The sequence below is a fragment of the Miniopterus schreibersii genome (assembly GCF_964146895.1).
Source record: "Miniopterus schreibersii genome assembly, chromosome: 1".
Classification (NCBI taxonomy): Eukaryota; Metazoa; Chordata; class Mammalia; order Chiroptera; family Miniopteridae; genus Miniopterus; species Miniopterus schreibersii.
In genome coordinates this window covers 7,118,473-7,140,351 of record NC_138101.1, presented here as the reverse complement: position 1 = coordinate 7,140,351, position 21,879 = coordinate 7,118,473, and the positions used below count along the sequence as shown (strand labels likewise).

The 21,879-nt window shown below is 47.4% G+C and overlaps 1 protein-coding gene across 7 annotated transcripts in view; it reads right to left on the bottom strand.

Annotated features, from left to right (window-relative positions):
• The window catches only part of CC2D2A (coiled-coil and C2 domain containing 2A), an 82,472-nt gene that overhangs the window by 17,033 nt on the left and 43,560 nt on the right, over nucleotides 1-21,879 (bottom strand). For 4 of the 7 annotated variants that reach the window (XM_081157293.1, XM_081157295.1, XM_081157297.1 and 1 more), the window contains 11 exons: nucleotides 19,193-19,340; nucleotides 16,635-16,773; nucleotides 14,519-14,722; nucleotides 12,903-12,995; nucleotides 11,239-11,330; nucleotides 7,931-8,098; nucleotides 7,619-7,724; nucleotides 7,316-7,425; nucleotides 5,484-5,580; nucleotides 4,924-5,022; nucleotides 2,765-2,941 (listed from right to left, as the gene is read on the bottom strand). In XM_081157293.1, coding sequence (XP_081013419.1) covers nucleotides 2,765-2,941; nucleotides 4,924-5,022; nucleotides 5,484-5,580; nucleotides 7,316-7,425; nucleotides 7,619-7,724; nucleotides 7,931-8,098; nucleotides 11,239-11,330; nucleotides 12,903-12,995; nucleotides 14,519-14,722; nucleotides 16,635-16,773; nucleotides 19,193-19,340 — 1,433 coding nt within the window. Of the gene's footprint in view, nucleotides 1-961; nucleotides 983-2,737; nucleotides 2,942-4,923; nucleotides 5,023-5,483; nucleotides 5,581-7,315; nucleotides 7,426-7,618; nucleotides 7,725-7,930; nucleotides 8,099-11,238; nucleotides 11,331-12,902; nucleotides 12,996-14,518; nucleotides 14,723-16,634; nucleotides 16,774-19,192; nucleotides 19,341-21,879 lie in introns of all 7 variants that reach the window. The other 3 variants (XM_081157294.1, XM_081157299.1, XM_081157296.1) reach the window with 2 other exon arrangements.

Here is a 21,879-nt window from a genome sequence, read left to right as displayed (position 1 = left end):
GACAAATGCGTATGAAACAGCCCCTCAAGGAGCTTCTAGTCCAGAGGGGACCATCAGTAAGCAATGGGCTCTTCAAGCGCTTGACCAGAACCTCTGTGGGGATCAACACCGTGCTACAGGGCACTGAGGGAGGCAGGCATAGGCACTGTCCAGAAAGGACAGTAAAAATCTCGACTCGGGACTACTGGCCTTGCAAGTTGGGAAAAAGTGTGTTACACTTTCTCTGCCACTTGGGCCTGGTGGTGTGTTTTGACTCGGTAGCCAGTGCTTCCTGAGAGCAGGGCCCATGTCTGAATCACTTTTTGTTCGTTTCTGCACAGGGCATGTACAAGGTAAACATTTAATAAGTATCAGTGGCCATTAATAGTTATTTAGGCCGCTGGGATGCCATTTCATGGCGCGAAACAGTAATTTAAGGAGCAGGAGGCTACGCTGGTAATCTAAGAAGTGCCAAGCAAAAGCTCCATGCTGAGAGAATTCTGGTCATTTGTGATGAAACTATTAAGGTGGAACTGACAGATTCACCATTTGATTCAAGGTGACATCTGGAATTTTCTTAACTGGCTCAGTTTTCTCTAGCCTCCAGGTTAATGTAAGTACTAAAGGGAGCTGAATGGGCTTCTCCCTGTGAACAGCCACATGGCAACCGCTCCCCCGGCTAGAAATAACTGTCTCAGACACACCTTCTCTAAGATGCTGCTCATGGGCTTTATGGACTTGGAAACACTGGGAGCACCTGTGACTGAGAGTCAAAGCTGAATAACAGTCCTTCTGACAAAATGAGATGGGCTGAAAGACAAAGCTGGACATTCTGTGGAAATGCAGACGTCTGCAGTGCATTGCTGAGGGAACACACACACGTCAGGACCCGGCAGACTCCACACGGCGGCGGGGACAACAGCAGGGAATGAAAGCCTAGGAACTGGTGACTGGTGGATGGTAAAAACAAAAGACTTGGTACCTTTTTAAGCATCTCACTCATCTCTCAGAGGCAAGAAGAAAGAAAAGAAACAAGAGAAATACTTTATTAACAGAAATAATCTATTTTCAAAAACTTGTTTTAACCAAGACAATGTAAAGGAGGGGATGTTAGAGTAAGAGTTTCAGGATTTGCTGCTGATTGTTTAGAAAATTTCATGAGTAAATACCTTTAAAGACCTCATCAAAAGGGGGGACATCTGTAACACTTTCAACAATAAAGATACATTTTTTTAAAAAGTCCCATGGAATGGTCCCATATGGGATGATGGTGGAGGGAAGACTCGTCCACTAATCCTGGAGGTTACTGTCAGTGGAAAAACAATTCCAGGTGTGGGTCCCTATTATTTTCGGGAGAGCTTCTCTTTCCCGCATAATGTGCAGGGGTCACCCCGAGGGACATTCTCTGCCTCTGTGGTTAGGACGTGAGGGTGCTGTCAGGCTCTGTGCCTTCCTTATAAAGAAGCATCACAGAATCTGGCTCCGAGGGGTTTCTTGTGGCCTCGGTTTTAAGGTCTCAGAGAAATGCCTCCTGCAGCCACAGCGGGGCAGTGAAATGCCACACAGGCAGCAAGGACAGCCTAGTTATCTGCTCCAAGGCAGGCAGGCTGCAGGTCTGGGGAGCTACGTTTCCGAGCCCTGGAGGCCTCTGGAACATTCTGTGATAGGAGGCCAGTGCCCCTGGATCTGCCAAGTGCCAGGGAGTCTGATTTCCTCCTTCCAGGCACGGCCACAGCCGCAGGCAGAGGGTGCCCGCAGGGCCTGGAAGCGCACCTGGGGGGGCGGGCGTGAGCCGACTGCTTTCCCTCCTTAGGATGCATGGACCTGTGGTCTTTTGTCGCGAGCCTTCTGTGTAAACATGCCTGCTGGCTTCCTCCAGCTTACACATTCTGAACATGTTTCCTTTTCTAAACTATTTTGCAATGCATATATTCTAACATGCTTTCTACACAACACATTTTTCACAACTTCGGTGACAAAAGGCCAGCATGTAAGATGAATCTGAATTTCAGATTTGTTTTTCAAAAAACCCTTTATTTCCTCTGTAAATGCTTTGCAAATGGGAAATAATGAGAGTATTTTCCTCTGTGAACCAAATTGTAATACTGAAAAAGGAGAGGCATCTGCTCATTAAAAAAATCTCCATCTGAGCCTAATTACAACGGGTAAAGAGTCGGCATTGTAGTTTATGCAGTGCAGCTTAGTAGCTAACAACCTGGGCTCACACATGACCGTAAACTCCAAGGAATTTTTGTTTGCTTTTCTAGACTGTTGTATCCCCAGAGCCTGAAAAGCACCTATCACATAGAAGAGGCTCTGCAAATACTTGTTGAACGTGTAAGATTTAGAGTTAGAGATGAATTGAGGTCACCCCTGAAGGTCACCCAGCCTTATAATCCTATGGATCCATTCAGTCAGCGCGGCAGGGATGCGAGGTTGTGCAAATGTGTTTCAGCGCGTTACCAACACGTGTCCAGATAAAGAGTCACACTTGTCTTCCTCCCACTGAGAAAACCCTCCTGAGAGGGGAACATGCTTGCACTGGCCTTGCTTTGCCTAAAAGTTGACGCTGCTGATTGACCTAGTTACTGGCTCCGTGGAAACACAGACGCACATGGCTGCCCTCTGCCCCTCACTCTGCCCAAGCTGAATGAGTGTTAGGTGGATGCTGGGGAAAGGAACCCCACTCGTGCCGCGCAGCCCAAGCCCACACCGGCATGGCCTAGCGAGCAGGTCTCGTGTTTCGTCAACGTCAGACGTGATTCCAAAGTGTAGCCCGACTTACCTTCTCTCGCACCGACTCCCCAGGAACCAGCTGGGGCTCGATGGTGATGAACAGGGTGATGTAGGAGCCTTCGCTGAGGCTGCGGACAGAGTCAAAACCCCGCTCCGCAATCACGCTCCGCTCCTTACTGTAGCCCAGAAGAACTGGGGGGATGTCTATTTTAAACGTTCCGTCAATCTGTGAAGAAAATGCGGCTTGGTAAACATCCTAGTCATTTTCCAACAGACGTTTAGAGGCAAGTGTCAACTCATCGTGTGATGAATTCAGTGCACTGCCCAGACTGGCATTCAGGGTCCGCCCCATCTCCCCGCCAGTCTTCTTAAGGGCTAGAGACAGGGCTCTCCTTTCCCCGCCTTTTCTTGGTTCTGCAGTGTGTCGACTACTTATGTGCACTGATACTAACACTGGGTTCACATCCTGAATTAAACCCCAAGTACCTCAATTTATGCCTTTGTAAAAAGGAGACAATGATAGCACCTACTTTGCAGGGCAGTTGTGTGTGCCGGATGCATTAATAGATGTAAAGCACTGAGAACAATGCCTGGCGCACAGCTAACTGCTCAGTCGTGTTGGCTAGCGGCCCCCCCTTTTCTGGAACGCCCCAGCCTCCCGCCTCCATCGTTCAGAATTTTAACGATTTTTCAAGGCTCGGGCCGGATGTTATTGCCATCATGATTTATTTTGTCATCTCCACCAGCCTCACGTGTAGTTTGTTTTTGTCATTTGTTACACTGACACATTCTGTCAGACTTTATAGGTGTGTACATGTTTGTGATTTTCTTCCAGGTAACTGCTCTCGGTGAACAGAATCTGTATCCCACTCCCTTCTGTATTTCCCTTCTCCGATATATGGCAGTGTTCTGTATACACAGCAGATACCCACTAAATGCGGGCTTAATGGATTACAAGCCGCTTTTACAGAATGAGCTAACTATGCAGAGGTTCAGAAGGGCAGAACTTTTAACTCCTGTACAGTCAAAGCAACAGTGTTTATTAAAGACTCTCTAGTGCTACAAACCCGATCAGGGCTGGAACCTGAAGGTATAGAATTCAAACTTTTGTTTCAGTCTTTAGTGGCATTTGTGTCTCAGGAGAAATAGGGAAAGAGCTTAAATTCGAAGTGAATATGCCTTTCAGGGAGGAACGGACATTACTTGGATATAGTTAAGGAGACTGATTGATCAGGAAGGGGTTTGGAGTAATTTCTCCTGAGTTTTCCTCCAAATGTGAAACTCAGCAATGGCCAACCCCATGGGCCATTTCAGTTGCAAAATGGTGTGCTTTAATTTTTTTTTTTAAATTTAAAATTTATTCAAGGAAGGAAATGTGAACTCTTTCGGCAAGCATGTCACTGCAGCATTGCCTGTAAACTGTCCCTTTTGTCTGGGGAGTGATTGCAATTCCAAATGATCTGTGAGATTCCTATCAATCCAAGCCTCTCAGGGTTGAGGCTTGGTCTTGGCCTTGCTGGACTCTGTGGTCCAGGCAGCACTGCTCTGCGTGCTCATCGCATGTGGAATTAAACCGCCCCTTCCTCAGCCATGTGAGATTAGCCACTGTCTCGTCGCTCAAAGCTTTCTGTTGCCATGGACTTAGAACTGGGACGATACAGCTATTTCAGCATATTTAACTGTCCCCGATTGGAGGCAATAAGTCATCCAAGAGTTGTTAACCTAATGGATCCCTTTAAAAAAATTGCTAAACTCTGAAGAGGAGTGTCTTCATTGAGGGAGTTTGAAATAGTGAGGACTCTAGAAACAGTCATGAAACGCACTTGGTTCAATGGGCCGTCAAATGTCCTGTTTTCTTCACGCTATTTTCAGGAGTCTGTCCATTCCATTCGTCACTTTGACAAGTTTCCACTTAGTCCCACCTTCTCCTTCACTTCTATTTAAATGTTTTAAAAAATCTCAGATTGGAACAGTCAGACATTAACAACTAACAGTCAGACATTAACAACTAACTAAGGAAGATGGATGTTTCCTAAGTGGTGCAAATATGACAAAAAATCAATGGCCTTGTTTAGTGGTTTTCGCGTCTCCAAGGCGGCTTTGCACGTGGGTCCTCTCGGGGTTGGCGGCACGTACCCACAGGAAGGCTTGAGCAGGCAGATGGGGAGAGCAGTCCCCGTTCCCATGGAGGCCGACCCCGACGCTTACCCTTGCTTGGAAGTATATGGTGCTAAATGGAATTTTCACGCATCCCAGCCAGTGTCTCTCGATGCGGGTGTGGATCCCATGCCCTCTTTCCCGGTCATCCTAAAGGAGGGGAGGGAAGAAATGATCGGTTAACAACTGCAGACACTCATCTGATGAATGTTGCAGCAGGAAGGCAGCCGGAGTTGGACTGGAAGCACATGGGCTTAGGGTAGACGGTGCTAAGTCACATTCCGCTTCAGATGCTTAATGGTTTTGTGACCCAAAGAAAGTCTGAGCCTCAGTTTTCTCATTAATACATTGGAGATTTAACAGTCTGCTTCGTAGCGTTATTTTAGAATTAAATAAGAAAAGGCGTATGAAGAGCACCTGGTACAATTCCTGGAACCCAGCAGACCTCAATTGAAAATAAAAAAGCGCCTTCTTTCTCTCGTTCCTCATTTACGTCAGGTTTCAGACATTCATGATACAAGAGGGATGGGGATGGGCAGCGGGTTCGGGTCTGACGTCGGGGATGCAAGGCATGAAAATGAGCGCGGGCGTCTCTCGGATGGAGAGCTCACCTCTAAGACGTCACACAGCACCTCGTCGAAGATGTTAATGAACACGTCCTCCTGCACCGACTGCAAGCTGGCCGTGCTGTAGTCCCCGTTGGGGGCCCTGCGGGTGGCACAGGGGACCAAGGGAGCGGGAGGATGGGAGACAGAAAGAAAGGACGCTCAAACATCAACACTCGGGAAGGACTCGAACGAGGGCACGGCGTGAAGATCCTAAGCGGTGCTTTGGTTCCCGGGTTTCCCTGTACGGGGTGGGCACCGCAGCATAATGCCTGCAGCCAGGCGGAACGGGCGCCAAACCCCCGTCTGCTGGCTCGGGTCCATGTCCCACCCTCTCCCCCGCGGTGAGCTTTGCAAGGAGCCAGCTGGCCAGGGCGGAGCTGGCCCAGTGGGTGGATTACTTTCAGGGTCTCCAGCTGAGCCCGGAGTCGGTACGCGGACTTGCCAAGCAACTGGCTCCAGAACATGCTTTCCCAGCAGGCCATTCCCCGGGCCCGAACCTCCTGTCGTTACGCGGCTGGTGGGACGCTCCCTCCGGGCGTCCACCTGCTTCCCCGTTGATGAGTGGAGCACTGCAGGGCGAGCTTCACCTCCTGTGACAGCTGCTCTGAGGCTAGCGGGCCAGTGGAAGCAGGCTGCTCCCTGGCCTAGCCAAGGCCGGCTACCGCAGGTGTCTGGTGAGTGTTGGCCTTTACATTTTCCCATTGTTTTGGCTTATACCATGTATACTAGTGGTATCTGCCCCTCCCTTCTGACTTCACTAGCCCTAATTCTTGCTCTGTCTCTAATTTACTATTTAATCTTAAGCAAATCACCTTCCATCTTTGGGTTTTAGTTTCTTTTCTATAAAAGTAAGAGTGTTGGACTAGAGAATTTATAAGATTGCTTCAAGATTTGAGATAATGAGCCTTCAATATCTGAAATCATTTATTTTTATATATCTATGTGTGTGAATTTTATTTTTAACTGAATTTGGTGGGGTGACATTGGTTAATAAAACCATACAGGTCTCAAGTGTACAACTCGGTGACACGTCATGTGCACACTGCACCGTGTGCTCACCACCCAAAGTCAAGCCTCCTTCCACCAGCACTGTCCCCCTTACTCCCTTCCGTCTCCCCGGCCCCTTTTCCTTTGGCTGTCACCATACTGTTTTCTGTGTATGTTGTTGTTGTTGTTTTTTGCTTCATTTCTTCACCTTTTTCACCCGGCCCGCAACACAACCCCCTCCATCCTGACAGCTGTCAGTCTGTCCTCTGTATCTATGAGTCTGTTGCTATTTCGTTAGTTTATTTTGTTCATTAGATTCCACATGTAAGTGGAATCATCTGGTATTTATCTTTCTCTGACCGGCTTATTTCACTAGCACAATGTTCCCCAGGTCCCTCCATGCTGTCGCGAAGGGTAAGAGTTCCTTCTTTTTTAAATGCCTGTGTGTTTCTGGTAAGGGGAAAGCATAATTTATGAGAATGAGGGAGTTTCAAATGTACTTAAAGCTTCCAGAGTTGGGGAGATGGGGAAGAAAGGCAAAGCGATGGGGGGCCGTGGGTGAAGGGAATGGGAGGCTTGGGCGCTCAGCAGCCAGAGCCTGGAGGGGAGGAAGGTGTCCAAGAAGCGAGCCTGAGTTTCGAACGCTGGACATTTCCCCACTTTATTCCTGTTTGGAGTCAGTTGTGGTGCACGAGGGAAACCACGGAACTTGGTGTCAGGGTTCCCGGTTCCTGTTCAGCTCACTAGCCGCACAAACTTTCACCTTAGCTATTCCTCCCCCAGCCTCTGTTTCCTTCGCATCTCTTCAAAATACCCTCTAGAACTTTAAAAGAGGAATGCGTGCTTACCTAAATGGAAGTTCAAGCTCTTCATTCCAGCTGGGGTTCGGGCCCTCAGCCGTCGTGGTATGGCAAACTGTTCTTTGGAAAGAGACTTCTACAAAAGGACGTACTAAAACCTAAAATCAAAAGCAAATGATAGGAGTCCGTACGGCTAGTTGAGTTACTTCCCTCTTTGCATAGGTAGAATATGTTTACTAACTAGTTGGCTTCCAAAAAAGCAAAGCAGAAACAGAGTAGGAAGTGTCTAGGCAATTCTCAGAGACATAAGGGGGTAGGTTCTAAGCAGAGATCAGCATTTGGGCATCTCACCTGGCCGAGGGGGTAGTCAGCACTGTGGGTTGGGCTGTGTGTGGTTGGGGAAGCACCGTGCTTTTCACTGAAAGGCCTTGAAGACCTTGATGGCTGCTGGAATTTGCTAGGAAGGAAAATGTATGAAAAAAATAAATGACAGGGAGTCATTGGTTCTATTACTTGCAACCAATGGGACTCTGACTTGGGCAAGAACGCCCCACCCCCCAGACTAACACTATGTTAAAAACAGGAGTGGACATGCTGTAAAGAAGCGATGGACGTGGCCAGGATCCTGCCCCATCCATCCCAGGGCTGTCCGAGGGCTCTCACCTTGCTGTCGGCTTCCTCACTGGGATGTCGTAGGCCCGGATGATGTTCACCAGCAGCTTTATGTCCCCATCGGACAGGTTTTGGGCTGTCACCTTCTTCCGGCCTTTTCTCCTGGGTCTCAGGGGTCGCTTTTGTTCTGCCAGCTTGAAAAGGCTTAGGCCCAAAATGCTGATAATTACAGAACAGGATTAGGGCTCTAAGGAAAAGAAAGATCTAGAAAGTCACCAGATAACTCAGGCTCTGTCCCTTACAGGTCCTTGAAAACTCTGTCTTATTAAAGAGGGTGGAAACTGTCAAGAGATTCTCCTAAGATGGAAGTGATCTGACTGTATGGATTATTCAAGTTTATTTTAGCTGCTACTGATCAGAGGAAGAAAAGGGTGTTCTGGGCCCTCCCCGCGCTTCCCTTGCTTCCTGTCTTGCTTACCCCGCAGCCCCTCAGACCAGCCCATCTCTCCTCTCTCTGCCTCTGCCTGCCCCTGGTCCCTGCACACGGAGGCCCTCCCTCCACCTTCCTCCCATCTGCCCGCTCAGTAGCAGTTCTTTCTACCCTCAGGGCAGGATCTCCCTGCCCGGAGGCCCAGGAGCACTTTCTTGCTGCCCCATCCTCCTGACAGCTGACCTTTACTGCCTTTCTGACGTTAGACAAGACTGGGCATGAATCCTGGCTCTGCTTGCTCCTTGACCTTGAGCAAATGATTCTGCCTTTAAGCCTCTGTTTCGTCATCTGTAAAATGGGGCTCACAGCTACCTCCCGGGTTGTTGAGAGGATTAGGTGAGGAGGTGCCTGCCGAGCACCCTAGGTCTGGTCTAGTACGAGCAGAGGAGACATGGTAAGTGTCGGGATGATGACAGTGACTATGATGCCAGGGATTATGCTGGAAGGAAGCAGGAGGTAGAATCACAGGAAGGGAGGGGAGGGAGCACCAGGGCCCCAAGTCTCCCCACCTGTCCCTGAGAGGCTGTCAGATAAACACTTCCCCGAAGATGGAAGCAGCATGGTCAGTGGCTCATGGGAGAAAGGGCCTTGGAGCAGATAATTAAATTCTGGCCCGGAGACTAAGCAGAAACACAGACGTGCCTCGGTACCTGGAAGCTGACATGACTGAGCCGCCAGGCAGCCCACAGCAAAGGCGGCTGGGTGGGCCTCAGGCTGCGGTGCTCTGCTCCCCTGCGGGCTGGGCGGGAGCCCTCCGGCCCGGGGGCCAGGCCACCGGGGAGGCTGGATCTCCGTCCTCCCAGGACTTCTGTCCCGCAGAGCACAGAGCAGCTCCCATTCACCTGCACCTCCGTGAGTCTGGCCAGAGCTAGGGGCCTTACATAAAATATTTCTAAGCCTCACAGGCGTAACGTTTCCCCCAGTTTTCATAGGAAGAAACTGGAGGCTCTGAGCGCTGATAGGATTTGCCGAAGGCTCCTAGGTAGGGGAGGGGGAGCTGGGGCTCAATCTCGGCCCCTCTTCTTCCTGGTTAATATGTATAGACATTTATTTATTAGCTCACTTAAAGCAAGAATGAGCCTGGCGATGTTAACATAAGGTAACACTAGGAAGACTAAGTCTCCTCTCCAAATCAAAATGCAGGGAGAGTGGCATTATTTTATATTCTCGCAGATCTCTTCTTGTGTGTGTGATTATCTACATTTTGTTATTTTTATTATTTTAAATTTACCTTTACTGAGATGTAACTGGATTAACATTGTGTAAGTTTAAGGTGTACGGCATGTTGGAGTGATGCATTCGTACATTATAATAAGATTCCAGCAATGACATCAGCTGACACCTCGATCACATCACAACTGTCGTTTCCTTTTTTGTGGTGAGGACCATTAAGATCTAGTCTCTTAGTAACTCTGAAGTTTATACACAGTGTTGTTGCTATAATCACTGTGCTGGGCATTGGATCTCCAGGACTTATTCATCTACTAGTTATAAATTTATACCCTAAAATAACATCTTCCCAACTCCCCTACCCCCCAGCCCCTGGTAACCACCATTCTACTCTCTGTTCCTATGAGTTTAGCTTTTTCGATTCCACATATAAATGAAATCATATGGTATTTGTCTTTCTCTGTCTGACTTAGTTCACTTAGGTCCATCCCTGTTGTCACAAATCACAGCCCACCTTCCTCAGCTCTCCACCAGGACCAGCTAACCCCAACCTGGGACCTGAGAGGGACACGGGTGCCAGGGGTCCTAACACAACACACCCCTCCCTTTGCTAATACTGCCCCCTCCCCCGAGAGGGCTCCCCCCGACTCCATGGCAGCCAGCGCGGGCACAGCTTGGAGGCCCGCACCATGAAACACAGAAACAACTTAGTTTAAAGTCCAGAACAAATCAAAATTTAAAGGAGAAAGAACATACCCCGAGCCTTCAGAACTTAATGCAGAAAGTAAAGCAGAAAAAAAGAAAAAGAAAGAAATGAAATGGAAAAACAGCATGAAAAGTCACCATCGAGCCTAAGTATACTTTTCACGACCGAGTAAGACTGAATGTCTTAGACTCTGGGCCTAGACTCTGGGCCCGGGGGACAGAGAAGGGGTTTGGTGAGTGGGTGCGGGCACAGCCCGTCCCTGAGCGGGGGTGGAGGCGAGGGCCCGGCCGGGGCAGCGGGCACAGCACAGTGGTCCCCTGCCCGGCCGGAGCGTGGGAGGGAGTACACGCCTCAGGAACGACCTCTTCAGGAGACCAGGAGATCCAGCCCAGGAAGGGCCGTGGGGTGACCGATGGAGAATGTTACCTTCCACCTTTTACGCACCCACCCCCGCTGGGACCGTCTGGAGTTTTTTCTAAATGACAGGAGGGCAGTGAGGCAGATACGGCCAATTTCCACCTTCTGCGGCAACATCGTTTTCCCGGCTGGCCTGGTGCCTCACCGAACTCAGCAGCTCTCTCCTCCAGCTCGGTCCTGGAACCAGGCCCCAGCGCCCAGACCTCCGTGGGCCGGTGCTCGGCACCCCCTGCCCCGTGACGGACAGGCAGGGAGGTGACGGGGCAGGAGGCGTGTGTGCCGGGGGCGGCGCCGTCAGGCTGGTTGCCATGAGCAAAGGGCAAAGGCTGGCGAAGCTGAGGGGCCCTTGGGAGGGGACACAGGCCTGGCCACGTGATGGAGAGGACCTTGCATGACCTGACCTGACAGAGGCCCCTCGCCTAGTGCGATCGGTAGGCATTAATCAAGTCTCACTTGTCTTCAGCATTATTCGTGGCCCGAAGGCACACCATACAATATAAGCACCTTATATCTACATGAAAATTTTACTCTAATGCAATACAAATAATTTCTAGAAGTACCAGAGGTGGTTTTTACCTGATATTGGGAACTTCCTCTTCGACTATCAAATCCGCAAGAAGAAAATGGCGTTTCGCAATTAGGAAACGATTTAACACTGATTCCCTAACCTGCGGAAAGAAGGAAGTTTTATTTAAAATGTTCTTGTCCTAGAGCCTTCACGGGCCCCTCCCTAAACCCCATGTCTTGCCCCGCTGTCCCCTCAGTGCAGCCTCCGCCGGTCCACGTGCACTCTCCGCAGCACTGCCCTCTCGCTGCTGGAGACCGCCCAGCTTTGCTCCCAGGGCAGGCTCTAGGCAGAGGCTTTCGGCTTTGCTCCCTGCCGGGTCCCCAGCGCCTGGGAGAGGTCCCGACGCACAGATAGTGAAAGCTCGCCGAATGAAAAGCAGGGCCAGTCTCAGAGCACGCACAATGCAGAAGTGATCCTTTTTAAAAATAAAAAAATAGCCCGGCCGGGCGTGGCTCAGTGGTTGAGCGTCGACCTGGGATCCAGGCGATCAGGGTTGGATTCCCGGCCAGGGCACATGCCTGGTTGTAGGCTTGATCAGTGACTCTCTCATCATTGATGTTTCTGTCTCTCTCCCTCTCCTTTCCTCTCTCTGAAATCAATAAAGATATATTTAAAAAATATGTATATATATATTTTATTTTATTTTTTTAGAGAGAAAGCAAGGGAGAGGGAAGAAAGAAACACTGATGTGAGAGCAAAACATTGATCTGCTGCCTCCTGCACGCCCCCTACTGAGGATCTAGCCGGAAACCTGGGCCTGTGCCCTGACTGGGAGTGGAACTGGCAACCCTTCATGGCACAGGCCAATGCCCAGCCCACTGAGCCACACCCTGGCCAGGGCCAGAAGTGATTCTTAAGTTCTTCCCCTATTCAGACTGGTTTACTTCCCAATTCTCTTTTAAATAGAGGGCCTCTTAAATATCATAAGTTGTTTTTTTTATATATGAGCCACAGGGCAGATCAGCTGGATGGGAAAATGTACTATAGTCTATAGTCACTGTAGCCTTTCTTGTCAGTTACATTTCTTAAAGAAAGGAAGGCAGGAAGGGAGGCAGAGAGGGGCACAGAAAGACACTTCAACTTTCTAGTGCACAGGGCAGTCAGTGTGTCATTTATAAAACTTCTATTTTATTACAAAGATAGGATGATGCAAACATTTAAATACTGAGTCTCTTGTAGTCATACCCCACCTAAGATAACAAACTGAGGTACATCCTAATGTTTTCATATGTTCAAAAGATGAAGAGAGCCCTGGCCAGCGTGGCTCAGTAGTTAGAGCACTGGCCTATGCATTGCTGAGGTCGAGGGTTCGAGTCTGGCCAAGGGCCTGTATCTGGGTTGCAGGTCTGATCCCCCGGTCCCTGTTGTGGTGCGTGTGGAAGGCAACCAATTGATGTCTCTCTCTCACATCGATCTCTCTCTCTCCCTTCCCTCCCCACCCCTTTCCACTTTCTAAAAATCAACTGGAAAAATATCCTCACTCCTCAGGTGAAGATTAAAAAAAAAAAAAAAAAAGAGAGAGCTGTTAATTTCACATCTGAAATTATGAGACAATAAGCCTTCAGGGGTTAAGCATCACATAGATATTTAAAAGAAGAGAGACCTCCCACCTTCCCTCTTAGGGTGCTGGCTGTTTTCCCCTCTTAGGACTGTTATAAATTATTTTCCTTACCTGCTGGAGGTACTTGGCTACTATGGCCCGATGGCTATCTATGTGGTCCTTGGTCTCAATGACATTTCTGTCTCGTAACCGTTTCTCATAGTCCTAAAAAATTAAGAAGGAATAATCCTATGATTTTAAAGTGTTAGCCCTCTCTCACGCCTTCTCTAGATTAGAGAATTTATCACATGTGGCTCAAGTTCATAAATTAGGGTTCTGAATGTTTCTTCCACCTTCCTCTGACCTTTTGGTTCAGAATCCGTCTTTGATGTGAGAGATGGGACTTGGAGTCAGTGGCTGATGCCTTATACGTGGAAGAGAAACCTGTAATTATCACCTGAGATGTTCACGAGGGTAGAAATGGAGGCCGCGCAGGTAACAATCGCCGTGGTTCAAGACGCTAAACTCACCCGGCAATTCAGCCAAAGCCTGTGCTTACTTTTGGCCTTTTCCCATCTTGAGTAAAGGAATTAGAAAACAGCAAATAGCATCTGGATGCAGCCAACTTGGTCATCAAAGGGGAGGAAGGTCGTAGGTACTTTGGCTTTGTCTGCATTTTCCTCCCTTTTCCATCAATAAAATTCCAAATGGGCCCCAGGGAGCTGCCACTTCTCCTTCAGTCCCTTGCTGGTCACACCGGATGCTCAGGGTGGCCTCTAAACCCCACGCTGTGTGACTCAAGAGCTGGTCCCAAGATTTTTAAACTTGAGACAAGAGGACACATCTCTCCCTTCCAGCTGAAATTGCTAGATGTGGACCTGGATGATGCTGGCGAGCATGCAGCCAAGCAGACAAAGTCTGTCTACAATGGGGGAAAATGAAGCTGCCAGAGCGAGGGAAGCCCAGGTAGGATGGGGGGGGGCCCTGGTGGCATTCAGGCTCTGCGCCCAGGGGTCGCCGGGGCACAGATGAATTCCTACCATGCACACATCTCTGGACATTTAGCCCCATTTGGGGATTTCATTCTTCCCTTGGTGCCTGAGCTCGTTCAAATGGGTTTATCACAGTCACAAGCCAGGCAATGCAGACAAGAACCAAATAATGGAAAATGTCCTCCAAGAATAAAAGTCTGACTGGTACCAGTTTCTAATGGCCCTCCATTCACCTCATCAAATACAAACTCACCGGCCTGTATTTCCTGGCTGCCCCGCCCAAAGACCCTCCCCACAGCCCTCAGAGGGCTCCAGGCCCGCCCAGGCGCCGTGCGGCCGGTTGCCCTTGCCCGGATGCCCGCCCTGCTCCCCACTTCCTTTCTGTCCCTTCTACCCCGAGGCTGCTCCAACCTACCCTCAGATTTCCCCCAGTGCTCACCACTGGGCTTCGTGCTTGGCTTATTGGATTAAAAGGGCCTTGGAATGCCTTCCTGACTAAGGCAGGGCAATTTGCCATATTAACACTTAAGATATTTCTCAACCCTACAATTCTAATTTTTCTTAGTTGATGTCATTCACTATATTGAGATACGAGATTATATCAACCTTGGATTCAAGAAAACTGATGGAAAGGTTTGTAAGGTGCTGCAAAAGAGAAACCAGTATTGCTCCTGGGAGCAAACATAACAACAACAAAATTCATGGAGAAAACTTTACCAAGTAGCACAGCGATATTTTATTACAGCCATTTCTTACCTGGAATACCTTTTCCATAATTTCTCGGTCGTATGCTGGGATTGGCTTATAATTTCGGAATTCTGGCACCTCTTGGCTTCTAAGACACAGGAGCCTGAATCGTTTGGCTCTATTTAGCTCCTCATCTGAAACGAAGTTAAATTCCTGCTGCAGCTGTTCCAGTCGAAAGAAATCGGGGACATAGGATTCACCACTGGTAGCAACCTGTAAAACACAGAGGATGCAAAACTCTAGGTAATGGGCAGATCTCATGCAAAGAAAGCCGGCCCTGAGCATTTGGGAGTGGAAGCTTAAGTATTGTAGACTGAGAGACTGGAAATGCTGTTTAATTTAAAGACAAAGTACATTAAAATGGGATAGTAACAAGGAAGATGCTGTTATATTCACTTAGTAGCTATAAAAAGTACCACGAATAGTTTTTCCAAAGAAACAGAAATTATAAGGTTCATTTCTGCTATGCACACTCCCCTAATAGGTGTTATGAAAATATACAGACTGAAAAATAAGAAATTTATAGTAGTGTATTACTAGGTACCTACTGCAAATAAGATTACTCATATGCAGTGTATATAAAATTTAATATATGTGTTTTAAATATATGCATATTTTTAATTAAATTTATTGGAATGACACTGGTTAATAACATTATATAGGTTTTAAATGTACATTTCTATGATACGTTATCTGTATTGTGTGCCCATCACCCACAGTGTAGTCTTCCTGCATCACCATGTATTTGACCCCCTTTACCCTCCTCATGTTTTATATTTTACAATATAACTTTCTATATTCTTATGCACCTATGTAGATAAAAGCACGACAGTCAGCTCATCACCTTCACTTAGTGCCAGGGCCACGCCCTCCTGCCCTGGTCATTGAGAAAAGTGAGCCAGAGGTGGTTCTAGGCGCCAGCCTCCAGTGGCGCAGGGCGGACGGGGGTGGCACCGCTGCAGGCTGAGCAGGCGAGGGCCTCGCTCCGCCCAGGTGACCACGAGCTCCTCTGCTGGAAGCCCAGGAGCAGAGGCTTGCTGGGCTTTGTGACGGGGACAGTGATCCTACTGTGCACATCCTGGCTCCTGAAGAGACCAGCCTGGGAGGCGTCCCCGTGTTTGTGCCTCTGCGGGGAGGCAAATAGTCATAAAGGGAAAGTGAAGGTGACACGTGTACTCTGCTACTTTGATTTAAAGGTCGTAATCGGATCGTGATTTGAAAACTTTACATGGAATAGACTACCCTTTAGGTAACAGGACCTGCTCTTTCTAACATTTATCCACGCTAACGGTATCATGTTGCAAGGACAAAAGCCAGACGCTTGCTTTGGGACTTAGAAATACCAGGAGATAAATGAGAATTTTCACCCTAGTTATAGCCACCCTACTGATGAACCTACACTAATAAACAGGATCACAGGATGTGTTGCTATCGTCACTCTTTCTGGATCATCTACTTGTTTATGTCTGTGTGGGAATCATGACGTGGGGAGTAAAAACATTTGTATCTGCTACCAAGAAAAATCATTTACTGGCTAATGAACCATTTTCTTTATAAATTCACTGAGGAAGAATTCTGAATGTTATGATAGATACAAGCAACTTATCTCATAAATACTTAAATGAAACCTAAATAATAATAAAATTCATCATCGCCCAAGAACACAAACAAAAGCATCATTTCTTAAAATGGCCCATCAGTGGGTGAAGGTGGGATGGGAAAGGCACATACTCTGAAATCCAGTGACCCTGGATCTGAGTCCTCACCAGCTGTGTGACCTTGAGCAGGAACTACAGGGGAAATGAAACCTTTTTCAGGGGTTTTGTAGAGGGCTGGGGTAAGAGTAACAGCAGCAGCAGCTAGTATGTATCGCACGCCAATGGCGTTGACATGCAGCGGCTCATGCATCGGGCCAGCTCGGCGAGGGCATCTCAGGGTGGGACGCATGGGTGCCTGCCTCGGTCACACGGCCAGGAGGGTGCAGGGCTGGGACTTAACCCTGCCGCCCGCTCGGCCCTCCGCAGAGAGCACAGTGTGAGAGCGTGTGGAAAGGGCTGAGCCACTCCTATTATCGTCACACCGAGTCAGCACACAGCGTGTGAGCGCGGTCCTCCTGCCACATTACCGAGATCAGCTGCATCAAAGGGGAGTTGTTGGGGTCATTCGGATCGAGCTTGGACTCTGCCGCCCACTTGGCCAACTTTTTCATGTCCGTCAGTCCCGAGGTGCCAATGGATGAGATGGCATCGGCTCTTTTCAAAGCACTGGAAAACAAAGTTCATTCCATGAGGCAGACTTGACCACAGAGCAGTTTCCAGCATGAAATCCCAGGGACACATTGTTTAAGGAAGCTGTTATCCACCACAGAAAGTCTGGTAATAAAGACAGACTTCCACCGTTTTTCTTTACTTGAAGATTGCTCTTAAATATGTTAGAAGGACAGTAAATAACTATGAATGGTGGGAGAAAATATTTGCAAACCACATATCTGATAATGGGTTAATGTCCAAAATATATAAGAAACTCATACAACTCAATAACAAAAAAAACCCAAACAATTAAAAAATAGACAAAATAGATAATTTAAATATAGACATTTTTCCAAAGAAGATATTCAAATGGCTGACAGGTACATGAAAAAATGCTCAGCATCACTAATCATTAGGGAAATGCAAATCAAAACCACAATGAGATACCACCTCACCCGTTAGGATGACTGTTACCAAAAAGAGAAGAGCTGATGAGCGTTGACAATAATGTGGAGAAAAGGGGACCCTCATGCACTGTGGGTGGGAATGTAAATTGGTGCAGCCACTATGGGAAACAGTATGGAGAGTCCTCAGGAAATTAAAAGTAGAACTACCATGAGATCCAGCAGTCCCACTTCTGGGTATATATCTGAAGGAAATGAGATCACTATCCCTAAGAGGTATCTGCACCTTCATTGTCACTGAAGTATTATTTGCAATAGCCAAAGGATAGAAGCAACTTAAGTGTCCATTGACAGACGAATGGATAAAGAAGATGTGATATATACATACAAAGGAATACTATTCAGCCATAGAAAAGGAAATCCTGCCATTTGCGACAACGTAGATGAATCTAGAGCACATTATGCTATGTAAAATAAGTTAAACAGAGAAAGGCAAATACTGTATGATCTCACTTATATGTGGAATATAAAAAAACACACACAAATTTATAGAAACAGAATAAACTGGTGGTTGCCAGAGGCAGGGGGTGAGGGAAATGGGTGAAGGTGGTCAAAAAGCACACATGTCCAGTTATAATAAACAGCATGGTGACTGCAGTTAGTAACACTGTAATGTATACTTGAAAGCTGCTAAGAGAGTAAATCTTTAGAGTTCTCATCACAAGGAAAATAATTTGCAACTATATGCGGTGTACTAGAATTTACTGTAGTGATCATCTGACAGTGTGGACATAAATCATTATGGTGTACACCTTAAACTTACACAATGTTATATGGAAATTATACTTCAACAAACCTGGGAAAATAAAAAAAAGTACAAAGGGAAGGAAGGGAAATGTGACTGTTCCCACAACTGCCCAGTGCATGTCAGGGTCCCCCGAGTCCCTGGATCCAGGCCAGGGAAAAGGAGCCTCCTCACCTGCTGCAGGGGTGCCCAGGAGGCTCACATTTAGGCAGCTGGGGAACCACTTGTAGCTAAGACCATAAAAAAAGAGAAAAAAATAAACATGCAACTAACATAAACCCCAGCTTGGGACGCCATCGATTGCACAGAGGCCAGGGCGGTCAGCACCGTTGAGCTGGGGTGTTAGCAGCAGTGCCGCGTTTCTCGCTGACTCCCCTGAGCTGGAGCTCTAACCCCCGGGAATTTCCTAGAGCGAGCCTCGGTGAAATGACTGCAGGACGCGTACCCGCAGGGGCACAGGCGGCCGCCCCAGAGAGGGCTGCCAGGCTCCTGGCTGAGCAAGGGCAGAGCCCCACGTCCCTGTCGTTTCTATCGCACAGACACAGGTTTGTGCTGGGATGCAGAGGGCAGGCGGCGAACAGAACAAGCCTGGTCTGTGTTTCTGCATCTTGAAAATGACAGTCTGTGGCTTGGAAGGTGTCTTCTCGGGGATCAGAATACATCCTTTTACAGATGAGGCACTGAGGCCTAGGATGTAAAATAATCAACTCAAGACAAATCTATTGAAAAATGACAGAGGCAGACTCGAACCCAGGATACCTGGCTCCCACAGTCCAGGCTGCCTGGACAGACATCACCCAAAAAGAGAGGGAGCCTGCCTCGGGGTCTCTTCTGTTTTGAGTAGAAAGCTAAGACTCTAGCAATCAAGGAAGGGGACTGGGCACAGGGACTTCCATGCAACCAGATGGGGGGACACCAATCATCATGAGCAGCGAACCTCTGCAACTACGTGCGGCTTCCTCCCCACCTGTAAAACGGGAGAATACCTCACAGAGCTTTGTGAAGATTCAGTAAGAGAAAGTGCTTTTTGCTGTCTCCGACACTGGTAAACACCAGGTATTTGTTAGGCCATTCATATTTTAACTTTTGCCTTAAAAAAATAAAACCCCCTGAAGATACTGGCCCAGGACGATATCAGGAAAGAATGTGATTTGCCAGCTTTTTCCCCACTGGGTACCGCTCATGGGAAGGCTGACCTCGCTAGTCAGTTCCAGCCACACGTTACCTCCTGAATCCCGTGTTCTGCTGTGAGAGCGGAGGGATTAAGGGTGTCCCGTGTTCTCCAGTGGCCCATGCCACACTGTGGGACACTTTCCCTGAGGTCATCAGAATCAGTTGATTACTACCGTCGGCTTCAAACGACAAGGGCACGCCTAGGGAAACAGCACATGGAACAGGATGTTGGTTAGAAAGAGGGAGTGAGCCCAGTCCTGGAGATAAAGCTGACAATAGACAATGGAGCAGGCGGGTGGTGGGGGTGGTGGAACACATTCAACGTCACCGAACTTTAGGACACGACACTCAGAATCGCTGCTTGGCTCTGTCTCTGAGGGTGGACACCATAATGAACGATGCACTCCAGAGCAGGACCGTCTGTGTGCATTTTCTGGTTCTGACACTTAGCAGCTGTGTGACTGTAGACAAATTACTTAACTTCTCTGAGCCTTAGTTTCTTAATGTATAAAACAAGGGTAATAATAGTATCTCTTTCAAAGGATTATTGGAGGACATTCACTCAGTACATACTTAATTGAGCTCCTGCCTCGTGCCTGGCACTACTCTAGGCACTGAAGATAGCAGTAAAGAAACCAAACCGAGAAGAACCCCTGATCTCATGGGTTTGTATTTGGGTAGGAAAGATGGGCAATAAATAAGATTAATGAGTTAAATGCAATGCGTAGTGTGTTGCAGAGTGGTAAGCGCAAAGGAGAAACATAAATTAGGGAAGGGACATAGAAATTATGTGTTTTGGGGGTGGGGAGGGGTTGGACTCTCAGATGGAGAGGCTGGGGGAGGCTCCATGAGAGGGGACTTTTGAATAAAGGCCTGAAGAAAGTGAGCAGGTGAGACTCGTAGAAATCTTGGGAAAGAGCATTTCTTGGCAGAAGAGACGAGTGTAAGAGCCCTAAGCCGGGAGTGTGCCTGGGCGAGGAAGAGTGGGATAAGTGAGGCCACGCTGGCAAAGCACTCAGTGCCTGCAAAACAGTGACCCCCCAGGAAATGCTCACTATTGAAAAGCTATGTGGCCACAGTGAAACCCCCCTGATCTGGCCCCACCGAATGGAAATGAGTGACAAGAAGTCTCTGGGCAGCATGTTTAATCAACTAAAGGAAGGAAAGATTTTCAAGCACTAAACAGAGCAACTTCACACGCTGGATTTCCAGTTGATGTTGTTAACACGAAACAATACCACTATCACACCGTAATGCATCTCTGTGGTTCTCAGAGATTTCTGCTACGTATTAAATATCCCATCTTGATCTTCAAAGTAGCCCTATAGGGCTCTAAAGGAGGTGGTATTACATCTATTTTATGAATGAGGAAGATGATATCGTCACTGTCAGAGCTGGGATGAAAGCCTAAGTCTTTGGACTTTAGACTGGCAATTGGATTTGGGCCTCAGGATTCTTGCAGACTCCAGGTATGACCTCATAATAAAAAACCACCAGACGCACGAGGAAACAACCACCACGAACAAATGGCAACAGAGTCAGACCAATAAGCAGAAAAAGGTATTAGAATGATCAGATACAGAATATTAAAATAATATTTTAATATGTTTAAAAAATAAAGTAATGAATGGATAAAAAAAATGACCAAGTCTGAGAAAGCGACAAAAAATTATCACAACTGCCCAGGCTGATTGGAGAAAAGCTAAAGAGAAGATCTAGCCCAGCCGGGCATGGTTCAGTGGTGGAGCTAGCCCAGCCGGGCATGGTTCAGTGGTTGAGCGTCAACCTGGGATCCAGGCGATGCGGGCTTGATCAATGACTCTCTCATCATTGATGTTTCTATTTCTCTCTCTCCCTCTCCTTTCTTCTCTCTGAAATCAATAAAGATATATTTTCTTAAAAAAAAAAAATAAAAAAGAGATCTAGAGGTGAAAAAATACAAGAATTGAATGAGAAATGCAATGACGAATTGCATGGATTAGACTCAGCCTAAGAGTGAATTCATGCCCAGCTGGGTGCGGCTCAGCGACTGAGCATCGACCTAGGATCCAGGTGATCGGGGTTCGATTTCCAGTCAGGGCACATGCTCGGGTTGCGGGTTCGATCCCCAGTTGGGGGCGTGCAGGAGGCAGCCAATCCATGACTCTCATCATTAATGTTTCTATCTCTCTCCCTCCCTCTCCCTTCCTCTCTCTGAAATCAATAAAGATATATTTTAAAAAAAGAAAAGTGAATTCATGACTTGGAAGACAGATATAAAGAAACTACACAGAATGGAGAAGTAAAAAGAAAAGATATCAAGTATAAGAAACACAGTGGAAGAAGTGAGATGGTCCATCATTTATCTAGCCAGAATCTCAGAAGAAGATAAAAGAGAATATTAATTAGTAATCTCCCTATTGTAATTATTTAAGTCATTTCGAACTTTTCAGCCTTAAAATAATACCACCAATTACATTTTTTTATGCACAAAGCTTTTTCCTCATTTCAAATTATTTTCTTAGGAAAGATTCCTAGGAGCAGAATTAAGGTATCAACGCACTCTAACAGCCCTTAATTACACTGCCAAACTACTCTATCCTTGCAGAGTTATATGAATGTACTGGCCAAAAAGGATATGTCACGGATTTATTGGCAAAAAATTGTATATCATTGTTTCAATTTGAATTTCTGACAGCAATTTTAGAATTATCTGGTTGACTGAGAAGTGAAAAAAAAAAAAAGATCTGTTCAAATCTG